Source organism: Equus przewalskii, chromosome 2 (assembly GCF_037783145.1).
Source record: "Equus przewalskii isolate Varuska chromosome 2, EquPr2, whole genome shotgun sequence".
In the NCBI taxonomy this organism is placed as follows: Eukaryota; Metazoa; Chordata; class Mammalia; order Perissodactyla; family Equidae; genus Equus; species Equus przewalskii.
In genome coordinates this window covers 47,298,385-47,317,646 of record NC_091832.1, presented here as the reverse complement: position 1 = coordinate 47,317,646, position 19,262 = coordinate 47,298,385, and the positions used below count along the sequence as shown (strand labels likewise).

Genomic DNA, 19,262 nt, shown 5'->3' with positions numbered 1-19,262 from the left:
ACTTTCTTTGCCCAGCAGGGGGAGCACAGCAAGGGCTGGTGCCTCAACCACTGCTAGCTCCCCATTAAGAAACGGGTAGGGGGTTTTATTTGGGGTTTTAGGTAGGGGAGGGGAGCTGTGACCTTCTTGGTCAGCATTTTCCCATCGGCCTGCATTTGGGACAGCTTCCAAGGGCGGGGAGACAAAGGATTCCACAGATGGACGTCCCTGGCTGTTTATCTCCATGGTGGATGGTAGACTCTGGGAAGCTTCTGTTTCTTGATATTCTCTGGACATCAGTTTCTCTATGAAAGAACTTCAAGGTCCTGGGATCAGCCACCACTTTAGTGCGAGCCCAGCTTGAGCCCATCTGGGCTTTAACAATGTGTAACTTCTATTTGGTTGTGAAGCTCAGGGAGTCAGAGGGTAAAGAAACACATTTACGTATGAGCGTAACTAAGGACCCAGGGAACTGGGAACGTGTGCTTGCAGTTTTCAGCCCACATACGCTGGGTTCACTGTATGGGAACCTGTATCAGGGCTGGTATTAACTAAGAACCAGTAACCTATCCCCCACTGTCATTTCTTACTCTCCATTTCCATGGAAAAGGGGCGTCATGCTCGTCTGGCTGCTTCCTGCTGAATCGGGGCAAGAGCTAGGGGGTTTTTGCAGTGGAAAGCTTCAACATGTTTTTGCCAGTTTCCCTGTGGGGTGTAGTCTCAGTCGCAGTTTTACAAATGCTGGAAACACAGCAGAGGACAAATTTAACCATAATACATATCCCAGCCATTAATAGGGGCAGAGACAAACAGAAATGTAGAATGCCAGACAACGTGGATCAGACTCCTTCTGATATCCAGGAAAATAAGCTTGAAAACCAGTCACCAATACCTGTTTTCGTACCATCTAGGATGGAAGTATGATGATCTGACATTCTGCTGTAACCAGGTATTTAATAAGAAATATTTCTAGAGAAACAAAAGGAAAACAAGGTTAATGGTTGCAGCAAGTTATAAATCAGTTCCTGAGCCCAGGTGGCAACCAGTTAAAAGATTTCTAGGTGTCTGAGTCGAGCATCTTTTGCAGCTCCGAGTGTCTCTGCTGGTGCTATCTCGTACCTTTCTGAGTGGCTTATGTAGGAGCAGACATGACTTTCTCTTAGGTTCATATCAAGCCCTCCCCCTTCAGTTTGCAAGGCTCCAGGAAACAGGGAAGATGCAGTTCTCAATGATTCTGAATGTAAATGATGGGGGAAAACTGAAAATGTTGGTTTGGAGATTTGTAGCCAGATATTTTAGGAGACTAGAAGAATTCAGGATCCAGTTCAGTTAACAGATATAACAAGAACCTCAAAGACCATTATCAGAACTAGGATCTAATATCCACAAATGTGTATTATGGTTTCTACTGAAACATAATTTTTTCTCTCTAAAATCACCCTCAATTTTACCAAACATAGCCAAATTAACACTAACTGGTTTGCAAAATGTCTAGTTTTAATAAACTTGGCCCGATTATTTACATAAGTACAGCAAGAATAGCAATTGATCATATAGGCTCTTTTAAACCTACTTAGCTGGAATTTTTTATAAGAAATCTCAGATCGAACTTTAAAGGCCTCTCAAGGCCAGGAAAGCCAAGCCAAGGACTTGTCATCAGACTCCACCTGCAATACCTACAGTCTTGGGTGAATTCCTCTCTTTGCAAGTTTCCCCAAAATAGCCTGGGGTTCTTTGCACCTGCCAGAGGGAGTGACATTCTTTACTCACCCTTACCAGGGCTTGCTTACCAGGGAACCCATAAGCAAGGTACCAGGCCAACATTTCCAAGTGGCTTTATTCCAGAAAGTCAACCTCTATACCTCGAAAGCTGTCTTGTCGTATCTGAGCCTGTGTGGGGTTTTTTTCAAATATGACTTTCTAGTCAAAGCCTTGGTAATATAAGCACTATTTCCAGTTGCATCCTCCTATAAGAACAGACTCTTATTGAACTTATGCAAACGATCATATTGCCATGAAAATAAGAATACTTACTCATCAAGAGTTTCTACATTTTTGAGGGCTTAGACAGAGAGAAAAAGATAAATGCTTCAATTTTGCTTACAAATTGCTACGTTATAGTTCCTTAAGAGAAAAGAGAAATATGTCTTCTTAAATCTGAAAAAAAAATTTTAAAAATCAGCAATATCTTAAACAAGAAATCATAATAATCATAATTATCTGCATCAGTTTCTTCAGTCCTGCGTCACTGGCTCTTGCTCTTATCTTCTGTCAGCAGTTTTATGAGCTCATCAGTTTCTCTGTTAGAGTTCTGTAATTTCTTACCCAGCTTAGTTTTATAATCAGAAAGTATATCAGAAACCTGTATTAGAACCCTTTTTATGAACTTCTCTGAAGACAAAACACTTCTATAAAAACATCAGCATAAAACAACTGTCTGCAAGTAACCAAACATTCAAAAAATGGCAATTGACAAAGACACTTGACAGTTCTTGAGACATGTAACACTTTGAGGTAATAACCAGAATCATGGCTGACAATCAGAACAGGTCGGAATTTTAGGACTATTATATAATTTTTGAAATACTTATATCTATAACATTTATCCACATAATACCATCTAAAAAAGTTTATTATTACTTACTTGACAATGTTTCCCATGTAATTTAACATACCAAATAAGCCTAATGGGTTTAATATTTTTTCTTATAGGAAGAGAGCGGATTTCTCTGAGACGTCTCGGGGGCCTCTGAAAATCCCCAGACAAACTCTCCGTCCTCTCCTAGGTCAAAAGAAAGCCTTTATTCAGGACTCGAATATTTTGCAGGGTGGAGGAGAGCCTGTCAAAAAATATTAAAAGATTTAAAACATTTGTTCAGATAGGAAACAACGCTCCCTGCAAAACCACGCTCATGCATCTATTCAAAGTGGCAACAGAAATAGTCAAGGGCAAACAGAGTTAAAGCAGTGATTTTGCATCAGCTTGCTTTTGAAATTGAAACTTATTTACTTAATAAATTCATTTCAATCTCAGTCACCTTGACCATAAACAAAACTCCTCAGGGTTTTACTTCCACAAACCTTCTGTCACCTGCTTTTCACCTTCAGAATTTGTCCCAGGTCTTCTTTCCTTTTTTATTTTCTTTCCTAGTTCTTCAGGACAAATTTGTCTTTCTTAACAAAACAAACAAAAATATCTCTATTCTTTTTATCTCCTTTACTGAAAACATACATTTTACTTTCCTTGTATACAGGCTTTTTAGAAATATGTCTTTTCTCATAGAAAATTCCTCAGCATACATAAAACATGTTTATCAATAGGGCCTAAGCATCTTTCAGTTTCTTTGGGATAAGAAATCAAACGCAGACAAATCTATGCTTAGGAATCAACTTTTAATATTTTATCTTATGTGGAAATGACGTAGATACCAAATAAACTTTCATTATTTAATTGAACTTAACAAAGCTCTGAAAAGCTTAAATTTCCAAAAAGATTTTGGAAGGTGTTTTTCAAGTATGCAGACTATAAAACATAATTGTTGTACTTAAAAACTCTTACCCATTTTCAACAACTAAATTTAGGCTGCCTACAAAAACCTCGTGAGGCATCAAACAAAATCAGCTATTATACCAAGTTATTTTTGCTGATAAGTTCTCTAACAGAGATAACATGAGTTCATTTGACCAGTTGACCCAGGCTATACGTCTGCATTATATCCACCAATGCTAACTTTGAGGACATGCCTATTTTAAATCAAACCAGCAAACTTAAACAGGCTTTTGTTTACCAAAGATCATTTTGTATCATGCTGAACACCTTGAAACACCTTTGGGATAGTATTTCTTACATTTAGAATTTATAGTATGTATTTAGTTTAAATCAATTAAATAGAGCTCTGAATTTTGGCCATACAATGCAGATATAAAACATCATACACATCTAACATACATATAGACACACATACACAGAGTTCCCACTGTTATTATTTAAAAATTACTGCCATGAATCAGGTACAGTAACACAAAGCACCCTAGGTAGGAATCCAAATTTCGTTTTTCCAAGTTGCATTCCAGTGGTTGCAGCATGAGGCTCTGTTGAATTTTCCCATTGACTCCAACAATGGCAACTGAGGAATTATTTAATGATGAATAAGTGGCATCAGTACCCAGCAGAAAGTCAGCCAATTGTGTCCCCACTGTCCCTTGTACCCAGGGCTCATGGGGGACTATTGGAACGGGAGCCACCAGCATGGCAAAGAACCCTTGGCCCCATCAGTCGTCTTCCTCCTCAGAGTCTTGGACTCAAGAGGTCAGGGAGCTTGTTAGGAGGACCCCGATTTTTCCCTCTCATGCCTTCCTCCAGCTTAGGGCACTCATTTTTCCAGGGCCCCTTTTCTTTGCAGTAGGCACACTGATTTTTCCCCAATATTTGGTGCACCTCCCTATGCAGCCCTGGCTCCCCATTTCTGTCTCTCCATCTGGGGGAGCTGTGTAAAGCCCTTGGCTGGCTTGGCTTTACGTTCCTCTCGAGCATTATAAACTTTGAAAGCAACTTTCATCAAGTGACCAGAACTTGTGGCTGTGGTGCCTTCAACCTTCTTGAGCTTCCTTCTAATGTCGGGGGCATTTACCATCAGGGGCTGTGTCACATAGAAATTAGGATTAAAGAGATTTAAAACGCTCAGGGTTGGCATGTCCTCATCAAGTTTTTCTTTTGGTATCTGAGCATCTTTGACTACTGGGAGCTTGGCTTTTCTTTGGACCGTCAGCTTGTTCCCTGGCAGGACACCCGATCATGCAACCACATAAAACCCTGCACAGGTGGAAACTCATCCCGTTTTCCAGACCTTTCACAACACAACTCCAGCTGTAAGATGGTGTAATAACTCAAAGTTCCATTCAATGTCCATCTTTCCTCACTTTCCAAGACATACATCAGCCAGGTGGTGTTACAACAAAATACCATATTTTTTGTCATCGGCTTGTAGCTATGGATTGACCATCAGCCAAAATCTTTCCCAAGGGGCTCCATGTGGTGCCTCCCATGTCAACACAAAAGGGGACAGACAGACAGACAAACAACAACCAAAGAGACCAAACCAAACCAAACAAGCATGCTTTTCCAAACACCCTCAGCCAGCAACGGAAGCCAATACAAAGAAACCAAAACTCAAAACACTTCAGTTCCAGCGTAGTCTGTGTCCTACTGACAGGTGTGCCCAATAAATGAAGTCGCAGCCTACAGATCTTCCCAAATGAGCAAAGACAAGGGACCTCGATTGTGCACACCGGGGGACTGACCTAGTTGGGCTGGGGGATCACGACTCCACACAAACGCTCTTTCCTTCTCCCCAAGGTAGTTTCCAGAGGTCTCCAGAGGTCCAGACGGCCACCCAGGGGATGAAGCATGAGGGAAGCCTCCCAGAGTGAAACCCGCTTTCCCAGCGGCTGGAGCGGCCCCTCTGGCTGTGCTGGGCACTCCACAGAGGCCAGCCAAGGGAGCAGACCTGGACTCGACCTGGGTGAAGTCCAGTCAACTAAGTACTGGTCCCGGGTGATCAGGCCTCCCTGAGTCTTTCTCCAGCTGTCCACTTCCACAACTGGGGCAGGCGCAGAGCACAACTCTGGAGCATCCGAAGAAGCCGAGGGGGTCTCAGCGGGAACAACCCACAGGTCCCATCTGGGTCGCCAACTGTGTAACCAAAAGTTCAGTCTCTGAACCCGATGCCAATCCAAATAACGAGGACAGAGTCTTGAGGGGAAAGGAAAGGCTTTACTTTCTTTGCCCAGCAGGGGGAGCACAGCAAGGGCTGGTGCCTCAAGCACTGCTAGCTCCCCATTAAGAAACGCGTAGGGGTTTTTATTTGGGGTTTTAGGTAGGGGAGGGGAGCTGTGACCTTCTTGGTCAGCATTTTCCCATCGGCCCACGTTTGGGACAGCTTCCAAGGGCGGGGAGACAAAGGATTCCACAGATGGACGTCCCTGGCTGTTTATCTCCATGGTGGATGGTGGACTCTGGGAAGCTTCTGTTTCTTGACATTCTCTGGGCACTAATTTCTCTGTGAAAGAACTTCAAGGTCCTGGGATCAGCCACAGCTTTAGTGCGAGCCCAGCTTGAGCCCATCTGGGCTTTAACAATGTGTAACTTCTATTTGGTTGTGAAGCTCAGGGAGTCAGAGGGTAAAGAAACACATTTACGTATGAGCGTAACTAAGGACCCAGGGAACTGGGAACGTATGCTTGTAGTTTTAACCCATATATGCTGGGCTCCCTGTAGGGGAACCCATATCAGGGCTGATATTACCTAAGAGCCAGTAAGATAATGACCAACCAGTCACAATTACCACTCCAGTCCCATGGCTCCATAAGGCAGCAATTCCTAAGCCCACCTCAGTAAAAAACCCAGCATCTCCAGTGTCATAAAATACTCAACCCCCTATCCCATTAGACTTAAACACAATTTCTCCCTCATCAGTTTTCAAAATAAATAAACCCGCCATAACCTCCATCAATAACCCCAAGGGGAATATCCCTGGGACAGTTAAATCAGAAACTCAAGCCTCAGGACACTGCCCAGGAGCCGGAGCCCTTGGATAACCAAAACCCACATCCCCTCCAAACGGGGTGTGTGGATAGGACACTCAGATTCATTAAAAAAGATGTAATGAAGGAAAGGGTTCTGAAAGGAGTTAGTTGTGTATAAGTCTGGTGTGCAGGGGCCGTGGGATTCTCCTAGAGATAGAATTGTTGTGAGGATGTCTGGCATCATGCTCTTGGCATGTTCTGCCGGGAAGAAGCAGGCAAGTGGACTCGCTGTGTATTCAACATTGAAGCCAGAGACGCGTTCGACTCTCCCTGTGTTCAATCAATGGAACTCGCTTGGTTCCATTGCCAGGGTTGAAATGAATCATCCTGTGCCTAGTAGTCAAGATGAAAAATTAGTCATAAGTCTTCTTGGGTAAAAATTAATGTTGAAAGTGAAAACGATGGTACGTTAGCAGGACGGACAGTAGAATAATTGCTCACGTTACTTCCCACAAAACTGTTGGTGCTGCTGCTCGTAGGGGTCTAATTAGTGCACGTGTTGAATTTGAAGCTGAGGCTGATCAGAGAATGGAATAAACAGCTAGGCCTGACAGGGTTCGTGCAAACAGTAGGCCTAGGCTTCTGTTAATCAGTGGGCGTGGTGTGGGTCGTGGAATTCATCTTGTTGGGGCCAGAGGGAGGGGCGGGATTGGTGCAACGAGAAATTGGGATGTTGACGGTGTTGGTGGTGTGGCGGTTCTTTAATGAATAGTCTGACGGCACCAGCGATGGGCTGCAGCAGGCCACGGGGGCCGACCGTGTTGGTCCTTTGAGGAGTCCTATGCAGCCTAACGCTTCTCACTGGACCATCGTGAGGAGAGCAGTGGCGAGCGGGATGGGGGTGATGAGTCGGAGAACGCTGATTACAAGCGCGTTGTCAGGAAGAGGAATCGAACCTCTGGCAATAAAGCTTTAAATTTTACAAGATGCCCAGCTCTGGCATCCTGACATACCCCGTTCCTGGGCAGGGCTGGGTCTAAATTAATTAGATTAAGATTATATCATCCATTAGTTTGAAGGTGCTTTTGAAAAGTGGGCCTATTTCTCTCGTCCTTTCGTACGGGGAGAAATGTGGAATCAATAGAAACCAATTGGATTATTGCTGATGAACTCAGATCTCAGAGCACCTTAATCATTGAACAAACGGCCTGTGAACAGCAGTTACCCCGCTGGGACGTCCTGCTCTCTTGGGAGGGTGGTGAACCCCCTTGTTGGTGATGAGCTCTAGAGCAGGATGCGCTGCTCTCCCCAGGGTGACGTTGTTTTGTGTTTCAGAGATGCGTCCCCTCGTCCCCAGTCTAGCTGTGGAAGAGGTTGGTGGTGGCCCCAGGGAAACCTTGGGACAGGACAGGACAGGACCATCTGCGGGCCCAGGAGGGGATGAGGGCAGGAGGGAGTGCTCAGTGCTCAGAGGGCCTCACCCCAGCCACACCCTAAGCCAGCCAGGTCCCACCTCCCAGCCTTTGCATGGCCCCTCCTGCCCCCCCTCTGCCCGCAGCCCCCAGATCCCCGCCCTGAGCCCAGAGGGCCTGAGCCCACTCTCAAACCCCACCCTCGTCACCGGTTTATCCTAGCCAGCTGTTTCTGCTCCTGCCTCTGTCTCCTCCAGGTCCTGCGTCCTGAGGGAGTGGGCAGGCCACAGTGCGACCCCAGGTGCAGTAGCGAGCAGCTCTTCTCTGCCAGCAGCACACTTTCCCCTAGCAGCAGGAGGCTGGGCCCGGCTGGCCAAGTGGGCTGAGCTACGGGGGGTGGGAGGTGGGGCCAGCACGTGGGGAGATGAGTGGGCCTCTCCTTGCAAGAGGCCTGACTCTGGAGCTGACACGTTTTGGGTCCCCACCTCGGGGAACCTGCAGACAACATCACCATGTCTGTGCCTTCCTGCTCATTCAGTCCCGGCTGAGTCTTAGGCCTCTCCCCTCCTGCTGCCCCACCCCATCGTGTTGAGCTCCCCACTGGGCAGGCTTGCTCCCACGGACCCAAGGCCCCCTCTGCAGGGCCCTCTCTGTCCCTGGCCCGTTTCCAGGGCAGCTGTTCCCTGGCCTGAGCCTTCCCCCCAGGGCACAGTGAGCTGCTTTGGCCCGGCTGGTCCCCAGTGCTGGGGACACTGAGCCCCAGGAAGGCAGGGTCGGCCCCTCAAGGCTCGGCGCATGCCCTGGTATATGTGTGCTCCCGGTCAGGCAGCCCTGGTTTCCAAGGGGTAGGGATCCTGGTGCCTAGGGTGGGGGAGGGGGCTTCCACCAAGAACACAGCAAGAGGCCCGCTGACTGCACGTGGCTGCCAGTCAGTCACTTGGGACGCCTTCTGCCGAGAAACCAGCAGGCGGGAGAGCAGGCTTGGTCCTGGCAGGCGTCCTGGAGAGTCTCGCCTGCACCCAAGCGGTCGTCAGGGTGGCCCTCGGATCTCCAGTCCTGCTGTGGCCAGAAGACAAGCAGCCTCGTGGTGAAGTTCTAGAGCTCTCCTGGACCCTGTGGGCAGAGAGCGAGGTGGCCAGCACGGGGGTGCGGGAGAAGACCCAAGGCCGCCACAGCGTCAGCCCTGCTGCAGCCGGGAGCCCTGGGCCGACCCCACAGCCTTCTGCACCTGCAGGAGCTGCTCCCAGACTCGCCCGAGGAGCAGGTGATGCTCTCAGCCAACACGGCCCAGCTGCATCCTGCCTGGGCCTGCCCGCAGCCCCAGAGAGCAGCGTCGGGCAGGTAGGGGCTGCGCGCGTGGCAGCTCCTGTCCCGGGCCTGCTGAATGAGGTGCAGAGACACCAGGCTGCTGCCACACCCGGGGGTGATGCAGGGCTGAGGTTTCGTGTGAACGCATTTAGGTTAGTGCGTCCCCCACTGTCCCAACCTCCATCTCGGGGGCTCCTTCTCAGGGAGCTGGCCTGCGCTGTCCAGTGGGAGGCCGAGGGACTCGAGGTGGAGAAGCCCGCGCTGTGGACCTCTTTCCTGCCCCTCCTCCCAACTCTGAGACAGTGCTTCTCATTTTAAAAACATAGATTTCATCATTGTCTCTGGATCTGAAGGCCCTACCCTGAGGCCCGCATTTCAGAAGACGTCATTGGAAAGACAACGCTCACGGTCCCCAAGAGGAGGGGCACAGCACACCACGAGGGCCACGTGGGGAACGCCAGGGTGGGTCATGAGGCAGAGGGAGCGGGCACAACGTGGCCAAGAGGCTTGATTTGGTTTCTGCGGGAAAGGCGGCGTCAGGCAGGCAGCAGGCTGGTGGAAACACTTTCAGTGGGCTCTGGGCTGGCCCCAGGCGCCCCGTCCTGCCCTGGGGTAACTAGTGCAGAGGATTACTGGCCTGGAGCGTGAGACGCCAACAGAGGAGTTGGGGAGCGGGCCCTGGACTGGTCAGTTTGCATGTGAAGGGTGCGTCCCCAGGCCAGCCTTCACTATCTCTGGGAACTGACTGGCCTGGGAGGGGGTGTCTCCCCAGGGTGGGTGAGGCCCCAGATGTCAGACCATTAGGTAAAGGCAGGCTTAATGCAGGCCTCCTGTCTTGGCCTTGCTCTGTCAGGGAGGGGGAGGGCCTGCTGGGCCCAGGTGCCCCGCCCTGGTAGGTGTGGCCTTGTGGGGGCTGTGGGGTGGACACCCGTCTGGAGCCCTTCCCAGAGCCTCAAGTAGCCATCGCCCTGTGGAGCCCAGAAGCTGGCTGAGGAAGCATCTTCTCCCCAGAATTTCACCGCTTCTAAATTCACTGAGGCTGCGTGGGGGCTCGGCATGTCTCCAGCTGGCAACGGTCCCATGAGCACGTGAAAGGGCCTGCGTCCCGCTGCCATGGGTGGGCATCCAGGGCGCCAGTGAATGGAGCTGGAGGGGGGATGGCGCTGCCCAGGCCTGCTCTCTCCTGCCGGTCTTTCCTGGTTCTGTCAATGCCCGAGAGAGGACAGTTAAAGCCCCACCATTCACAGAATCCCGGGGTGTCCCTCCTTCCAGTTGTGTCAGTGTTTGCCTAATTGACTGGCAGCTGTTATTGAGTGAATGGGCACTAAGACTGGGGTGACATCTCGGTGAATGGAGCCCTCATCCTGCTTGTGAGAGTCCTTCTCCTGATGTCCACTGGGCACGATGGAATTCAGTCCTCATGCTTGCTTCGACTTTTGATCCAACCGAGCCCTACGTTCAGGGTGGGTTCCTTGTAGATAGGATGGAGTTTGTCGTGTGGTTTTTTTTTTTTTTTTTTTTGCTGAGGAAGATTAGCCCTGAGCTAACATCCGTGCCACTCTTCCTCCACTTCATATGAGGTTTGATGCCACAGCATTGCTGATGAGTAGTGGAGGTCCACGCCAAGGATCCAAACCCGGGAACCTGGGCCATGGAAATGGAGCACACCAAAGTTTAACCACTGTGCCACAGGGCCAGCTCAGGGTTTGTCATGTTCTTGAATACAATCTGCCACCCTCTGAGCTAAGATCACTAACCTGACATTAATACCATGTTAAAGCTCCACAGATTAAGAGACAAATAAGGTAGAGAGATGAATGGATATAAACTCATAGGTAGGCAGATAGCCACAGAGAATCAAGAGAGACTGACAAACGTGTAAAACAGAATTCAGACTCAAAGAATGAACAAAATTATAATTCAAATGAATAAAACAACCACCGTGAAAAGAAAAGTGAACCACTGTCACTTTGGAGCACGAAATCTGGAGGAAAGGAAGAGAGAACTGAACGCCAGCACTGGCCTCTGGCTCCTGGGCAGGAATCTCCCGACGGGAGCAGTCCTGAGACCGCCCTGCATCTTCTAGGACTGAGCCCACAGGTGAACGTGCCCTGGACAAAGGAGGCCGGGCTGGCACCAGGGTCAAGAGCCACAGGCGCAGAAAGCAGCAGACAGAACGCGCCTGTTGTCTGTTCGGAACCAGAGCTCTCGGTGTGAACTCCTGCTGACGTGTGGTCTGCACGTCTGTCCACGCAGATCTGTGTCCTCAGCTCTGTGTGCCTCTATGAGGGAGGTGTGTCAAGGGTGTAGGCATGTGATTCCTGAACCATCCCCTGTGAATCCCAGAAGCCATGGCCCCCCAGTGACAGTGAGCACCCCGGCCCACCCACATTGGGTTCCAAACACCATTCTCCATCAGAATGGCCAGGGCTGCACGGAGAAATGTCCGGGCCCAGGACCAGAGCAGGGAAAGAACCAGAGGGGCCTGGAACACCGTGTTGGGCCAGAAATTAAGGACAGGCTCACGGAATGACTGGGATTTGTCAAAAGAAAGCAGGAGCCAGTGTAAAGGGACTCCTGCTGGAAAGAGCGGGGACAGTGTGAACATCGCCGTAATACAGAGCACTGGGCTAGAACCAGGAACAGAATCGGGGACCAGGAGGCCCTCGTGGGGTCGACGCATCAGTGAATGAACGAGTGAGTGAAAGCGGAAAGTTCTTCCCTCCAGCGGAGAAAACGGTTGAGGGAGGAAGAGTCAGTGGATAGAGACTTGAGGAGACGCGGACGATCTTCAGTCTCAAAGCACCTCCTCCAAACACGCTCATCCACGCGTCGGGGCGCAGCTTCTCTTGAGCGCCCAGAGAGTTTGGGGAGAAACAGAACATTTATGCACTCTCAAAGCAGCTCCCCAAAAACACACTTTTTAATAACAAATGAAAAAATGGGCCACACAACAACAATTTAAAAATCGATTGTGAACGCAACGTTCACCTAATGAGGCCTTCACGGCCCATCCTGGCCCGGCCCAGCCCCGGAGGTAGGCGCCGGCAGGCCCATCCTGCAGATGAGCAGGCTGAAGCCCAAGGGCTGGGGAGAGGCAGGGCCTGGGGCACAGAGCGGCTTGTGGCTATTGTCCTCACAGTGCTGGGTCAGCACGTGGTCAGCCCAGGGCTGAGGGGAGGGCTGGGGACTCGAACGTCATTGGTGGGGAGGTGTGTGGGGTCCTCGAAGCCCCCTGAGCAGTGGGCTGTCTCTGTCTCTGCTGGATGGAGTCTGAAGCAAGCCCAGGAGTGGGTCCTACCGGCTGCCCTGGTCCCCAGTTCAGCCCTTGAGGGCCTGGCAGCTCTCGGCAGACACAGTCAGGGATTTCTCAGATGGCTGCATCTGAGGCTGTCGGTCAGCATGTTGCTCCCTCTCAGGGAACATGGCTGCTGTCTCCTCCACGGCCACCGTGGTGACGTCCGGCGTGGGCTGCAGGGCCTGGGCGGCTGTGTCTTCCCGTCCTACACCAGGACGTGTCCACTGCGGACACAGTCGACATGACGTCCCCGCCTGGCTCGGCTCCAGCCCACGGGCCTCCCCGCAATGCTCGCGGTCAGCCCGGGTTTCCCGGGGAGGAGTGGTGGCCTCCCTTCCCAAGTCAGCACGACTATGGACTAAGGACTCGGGGCCCTCAGACAACTGGGAGGCCCACCCGCCCTGCAGCAACTCCACTAGGGGGATGAGAAATCATACCTGAGAGAGGAATCTCACTGGGGTGAATCCATCTGTAAAACAGAGACACGTGTGTCAGGGAGGGGCCACACAGCAATGAGCGGGGTGCCCCACACTCCCGGTTTCTCGCTGGGTGAACTTCCCCGAGAAACTGACCCTCTCAGAGGCAGGGGGACCCATGTGGGTGGGGCTCCTTGCCAGGCCTGTCCCCCAGGGGGCCCAGGACATGAGAAAGGACACGGTGCACGCCCCGCCCACCTCCCCAGCTGCCCACCCCGCTCCCTAGCCCTCCCCAATTAGACCGTCTCCCAGGGAGAGGTGGGGTGCACTTCTCAGAGGAGGGTCAGCCCCCCTGAGAGCAGGTGCCCCAGACTGGGGAGGAAAGGGACCCTGGGCTGCTGGCCCAGCTTCCTCCCAGCCCAGGCTCCTGAGACCTCCTGGCAGTCTGGGGGCCCCAGGGGTGAGGACACAGGACGATCCGCTGACAGCAGCCCGACTCCCCGATTTGGATGTCTTTGCTGACTGCCTGCTCTCCTTCTGACATACACGGGGCTCCCCAGCGGCCAGAGCTGGGTCTACACAGCCTGGATCCTGGTGTCCAGAGGGGCCTGGCCCAGATGAGGAGCCCAGAGCGGCAGACAATTGGACGAAGGAGTGAGCGAACGAAAATGAATGAATGAACGACGCAGTCTCTCGGTGGGGACACAACGTGCCCACAGCAGGGAGGCTCTGACCTGGGCCCCTCCCAGCTGACCGCAGGTTCTCTCACTGTCCCTGGAGGGCTGACGGGACTTAGGGTCCATGGCAGTGAGGTCGCACGGGGGCGGCAGAGGGCTCCTTGGCTAGGGGGTCCCACCCGCTACTGCCTGACCCCGGCAGACCCCGTGACATCAGGGTTCCCCTCAGCAGGAAGCCCACGGCCCCAGCCCAGCAGCAGCCGCTCTTCAGGGGGCCAAGCAATCCTGGAGATGCTCCTGGGGCCGCCTCCTCCCCTAGATTTGAGGGTGTCTCAGACCGTCTCTCAGAGCCGTGGTGGGTCTCTGAGCTGTGATGCTCGGGACCTGAGCCCTCAGAGGGCCACACACTGCTGCTCACCAGGTGTCCTTCTCATTTTCATCCACACGCAGAGGACTATCAGGCCAGCCAACACAAGCACGAGAACGCCCACAAGAACACTGAGGCCCTGGGAGGAGCATGTGACGTCTGTGCTGCTAGTCCCAGGTTCCACTTCCATCTCAAAGAGGCCGCTGCACCTAGGAGAGAAGATTGGCGGGACCCGGATCCTGCGGGCGGCAGACGCAGCCTGATGCTCTCTAGACCCGGGAGGGTCCGTCCCCTGCTGCCCAGCCGGGCTCAGAGCAGCTCTGGTGTGAACTCAGGTCTGAAGGACTCTCCAAGCCCCAGAGCTACAGGGAGACAGAGAGAGAAGGAAGGAGAGGGAAACCAGGATGAGACAAGGAAGGCGAGAGGAGAGCAGGGAGGGGGAGAGTGGGAGCGACAGCTGGAGACCACGGAGAGCGACAGGACGGAGAAGGAGACGGCGTGAAGAGGGCTGGGGTCAGGGACAGAAAACTGTTCGAGCCGGTGCTGCAGACAGAGGGACTGACCTGGGTGGGGACAAGGAGGGGCGAGGCAGGGTGGAGAGATTGGAGCCCTGCCCCCTCCTCTGAGCAGCCACACCTGGTCACCCCGGGCTCCCCCAGAGACACCAGGCTCCCCTCAGAGACTCTGAGCACCCAGCTCAGATCTGGGCCCAGGGGATGGGCATTTGGGGGCGTCCTGTTACAGCACAATTGGGGTCCTCACTTTGAACATCTGCCTTATAGGCTCCCCCACTCCAGAATCACAGGGAGGGCCCCACAGCCCTGACACTTGGTGACACTCCAGAAGCACAGGGGCCCAGGGAAGAGCGTCCCTCTGGATCTGCTCCAGGAAAAGTCTGTCCTCAGAGATAAATTGCTATGATCGGTTCTTGGCCAGTGCAATGTGCTGCGATGTGCTGCGATGTGCTTGGACCATGGGTTCCAAGCAGGAGCTTCCTGGATGCTGGCACCCAAAGGGCAGCGGGCTTTCTGCAGGGCGAGGGCCCTTACCTCCCAGGGGAGCATCAAGGACCACCCCCTAGGGGCACGGGACTGAGGCCACCCAGGATCACGTACTTGGTCCAGGGCCGGCACTCCCCCAGGGTCCCATTGGGAGAGAAGGTCCCGGGCTGGCAGTCTTCACACACCGTGTCCTGCCGCTCGGTGCCTGAGGAAGGAGAGGGCTGGGCAGAGGGGCCCGAGGGCGCTGCCAGGGCGGAGCCCGGCTTCCCCCATCAGGCTTGGGCCTGGGGTCTGTGTCTTCAGTAGGCGCTAGGGGACCGGGCTCCTCTCTTGCTGGGCAGAGGGACTGGGCGTCGGCTCACCTCTCTCCTGTACCCTCTGGCCTGGTCTGCAGGTCGTGTGGGGCTGGCACTCGACACAATCATCCCCCTTCTCGCTAACGCAGAAGTGGCCTTGGTCGCAGCCACACTCGGTGTTTTCCGTGCTCGAGCAGTCCCGCCTGATCACCAGGCCCATGGCTGGGATCCAAGAGAAAGAGCTGAGAGCAGCAGCCAGGGCAGCTGTGGGCAGTGGTGAGCACCCCGTCCCGGAAGGAGAACAAGCAGAGGCCTGGACAGCATCCACAGACCTGGGGGTTCCTGCCCGGGGTCTGGGGAGAGCTTGCTGACAGGACCCTGGGCCAGCTCTGCAGCCCTGGTGGGTGTGTCTGGGCCCGCCTCTGCCCCCACCCAGGACGCTGCCAGCTGCATCCCCGGCTCAGCCAAACACCGTGCCCGGAGGTGCCGGACACAGAGCTGTGAGTCCCAGGGGGCTCTGAGGAACACTGGGACAACAGAACCATGGGCAGAGAAGGGCAGGCTGGCGGAGTGGTGGAAGGGTGTCCGCGACAGGTAGTGGGACCCCTAGGAGACACGGAAAGTCCCGCCCGGCTGGCGCTCACATGGTAAGGGAGCACCAGGGCAGCCCGGGGCACCATCCGACCCTCAGACAGGTTCCCATCCTCCAAACCGGGCTGGTCAGGTGGCAGAGGCAGGACAGTGAGCCCACTCAGCGGGCGGCGGCGGTGGGGTGGCAGCTGGCCCTGGGCCTAGGCCCCACCTGAGGACGCGTCAATGCCATCGGTGCCACCCTCAGCCCAGCCAGAGATGTGTGTTACTCAGGGCAGGGCTCTGCGGGTGCAGCTCGAGGCTCTGAGCCCCTGACACCCTCCTCACTGAACCCCAAAGCTTTGTAGCCCCCACGTCTGTCAGGCCCGTCCTCCTGGGGGCCCTCCTTCCCAGCCACCTGCCCCGGGGCAGCAAGAAGCCCGAGGGTCCGAGCACTGAGCCCGTGAGGAGGGGCCCTCAGGGGTGAGGGGGCTGTGTCTCCTGAGAACCCGCACAGTGTTAGGGGAGTCCTGGCCCCCGGCTGGGGGAGGCAGCGCGGGGCACTCTGGCTCCATTGGGGTCTGGCCCAGGCTTGAGTACCCATGTGACATGATAGTGTCCCTGAGCTCTGGAGGGTCCGTGGGACAGGTGACTTGGGGAAGGGGAACCCTCCTTGGGGCTGGGGTGGGGCTAGCCAGAGGTTAACACCGCAGTCCTGAGCCGTGGGTGTGCTGCAGGGTCAGGACTGGGGGCTGAGCACCGTGGCGGTTGGGCAGCGTCCTCACCTGGGTCACAGGGTCGGCATGGCAGACACTTGCTCAGGCCGTTGAGGTGGGCTAAGAAGGTCCCCAGGGCGCAGGGAATACACAGCATGCCAGTCAACTCCACACAGGCCTGCTTCACGCGGTAACCTGCAGCCCGGAGGGTCCACAGCAGTCAGAGCTGGGGAGGGCCCTGCAAAGGCCTGCCCATCCTGCCACCTGGAAGCCCCCTGCGGTGTGACACCACCCCCAGGGCCTGAAAGGCACCCACACGAGCTGTTCCCCACACGACACATTCTGCCTAGTCGCCTCCCAGGAGTGAACTTGCTTTGGGGGAATTCAGAACGTTCTGGAAGAATGTGGGGGTCCCCCCAGGACACCCAGGCCTGCTCTGCTGCAGTGCCCACTCCGAACCCCAGTCTTCTGGCCATTAATGGGCTGGCAGGTGCGCCAGGCCACACCCCCTGTGCAGAGTGGCTGTCAGGGTCTTGGTGGGAAGTGTTGAAGCTGTGGGGGCTGCCCCGGGGGCTCGGGTCATCCCCTGTCTGTGCCCCTGCCTTCATACTCCCCATGGAGGAGGCACTGTGAAAGGAGGGGCTCCTGGCAGGGAAGGGCAGAGCATCTGCCCACAGTGCTGGCTCCCAGGGGCCCCCCAGAGTGAGTCCATGGGGTGGCACCTACCTGGAAGGCATTTGGGACAGCACTCGGCCCCCACTGGGTACTCCTCCTCTTTGCACTGGGGCGTCGCCAGGGTGTAGCGGGGGGACCCCAGGAGGAGGAGATACAAGGCCTGGAGGGGACAGACGGGGCGTTGGAGGGGAGCAGCAGCCCAGGCTGCCCCGGGGCCTCGATATCAGCCTCTGTGAAATGGGGCAGCAGCAGCCCCATAGCTGGAGGTGGCCTGGGAGGGAGGACACAGGTGGGCCCCGACAGGCTCTGGGAATCATCCAGGACAGCCCTGGGGTTAGATGGGGACTGGCCCGTCTCCTGCCTCTGTCCCCAAGTCCACCAGCATGGTACCCCAAGGACTGGGTCTCTGCTCTCACCAGGGACCACACCCCACGGGAAGCCCTGAGCCACTCTGGGCTGGACAACTGGCCATCCTGCCTCTGGCCTGTGCTGGGCCCGCTGAGCCCTGGGGACCCAGCAGGGTCAGAGCAGGACGACCGTCAGGGGCTCACAGGCCAGGCACAGGAGACAGGTTGTTCAGGGCCCGGGCTGGGGTGGGCCATGAGGGGGCCCAGGGCGCAGGGCTGACTCTGCTAACCCTGAAGTTTCCGCCTGGGCTGGCAGGAAGCCACACGGGCAAGCAGGCTGTCCCCCTGGCCTGGTCCTAGATTCCACCCGACTCACACAGACACGGACTTTATCTCCCAGGACAGGGAGGGGCTGAGGGTGGAGATTAGCCACCTGCTGCAGGATCCCCACCCCAGGGCAGGTCCAGCTCAGGCATCCAAGAGCAGCCGGGTCCCCTGGAAGGCACCTTCACCCTGTACTGGGGGCTCACTTTCGTCCCCTGAGTGGGGTGGTGGGGACGAGGCCCACCAGGAACTGTTCTGTTGCTGGTGGGTATGGCTTTCCTGTGTGTCTGCTCCCCTACCCCAGGGCCAGGGTGAGTGGGTGACAGAGGGCTGGGTCAGCCTAGGAGAACCGGGTAGCTGGGGGACAAGGGCAGGACAGGGACATCGTGGGCAGGGACAGGGAAGAGGGCACACCCAGGGGCAGGAATAGGGGCGCTGGTGTGTGGCTGGACAGACAGGCAGGCTCAGGAGACTCACCAGGCTCAGGGCGTCAGCCTTGGGTGCCGGGCTCCAGGGTGGCGGCCCCCAGCCTCGCGGAGGCTCCATGTCTCTCCTCTGGACACCTTATTCCCTGGCTGCTGTCCCCTGCCCCCTGCCAACAGGACGAGCTTCAGCACTTGGGCTTCCTGCTGCCTCGCTGGCTGAAAGATAGAAAGAAACTGCAGCAGGAGCCAGCGAGGATGGCCTGCGGGGTGATCTCAGGAAGTATTTGTCTCTAGTCCAAAGTCTGTGCCCTTGGGGCGGTCAGCTGCCAGGGGAGCAGCACACCACAGTGATAGGCAGGGAGGGCCCTGGGCTGCAGTCTGCAGTTACCAAGACCTGAGACCCAGAGCAGAGGGCAGAGCAGGGGGAGGAGGGAGCACAGGCAGGAGGGGCGATTGCCTGCTGACCCCAGAGAGCCAGGCTGCAGCTCCCAACAGCAGGAGCCAAGAGGAACCTCCTTGGCTGCCTGTTACCTGTGTCTGTGGAAAAGGGGAGACTCTATGCCTATGGAAAGGGGGGACCCTGCTTCTACAGAAAGGAGGGACCCTGCTTCTACGGAAAGGGGGGAACCTGCTTCTATGGAAAGGGGGAACCTGCTTCTATGGAAAGGGGGGACCCTGCTTCTATGAAAAGGGGGGACCCTGCTTCTACAGAAATGGGGGAACATGCTTTGACGCAAAGAGGGGAACCTGCTTCTATGGAAAGGGGGGACCGTCCCCTCAAGGAGACCCCGCCTCCCAGCAGTGCACTCTGGGCATGTCCACCCTCTGCCCGGGACCGGGTCAGGCCCGTTTCCACCTCTACAGCCCTGCACACGACTCTGCAGAAGGTGACCCTTCCCCGACCCCAGGAGGCTGGGGGTCCCAGA

The 19,262-nt window shown here is 54.8% G+C and overlaps 1 protein-coding gene across 2 annotated transcripts; it reads right to left on the bottom strand.

The window, feature by feature from the left end:
• Positions 1 to 12,129: 12,129 nt before the first annotated feature.
• LOC103545318 (tumor necrosis factor receptor superfamily member 14-like) lies at positions 12,130 to 18,611 on the bottom strand. Of its 2 annotated transcripts, none has more exons than XR_011536019.1 (8): positions 18,389 to 18,588; positions 17,292 to 17,400; positions 16,635 to 16,760; positions 15,346 to 15,501; positions 15,098 to 15,188; positions 14,034 to 14,344; positions 12,960 to 12,991; positions 12,130 to 12,746 (listed from the first exon to the last, which is right to left on the bottom strand). XR_011536019.1 is itself a non-coding variant. In XM_070605031.1 (8 exons), the coding sequence occupies exons 1-8, from the start codon at positions 18,455 to 18,457 to the stop codon at positions 12,546 to 12,548; spliced, it is 942 nt and encodes a 313-aa protein (XP_070461132.1). In that variant the 5' UTR covers positions 18,458 to 18,611; the 3' UTR covers positions 12,130 to 12,545. The 2 variants fall into 2 exon arrangements, 1 of the variants encoding a protein (XP_070461132.1); XM_070605031.1 differs by having other exon boundaries at positions 14,034 to 14,191; positions 18,389 to 18,611.
• Between the last annotated feature and the right edge of the window lie 651 nt (positions 18,612 to 19,262).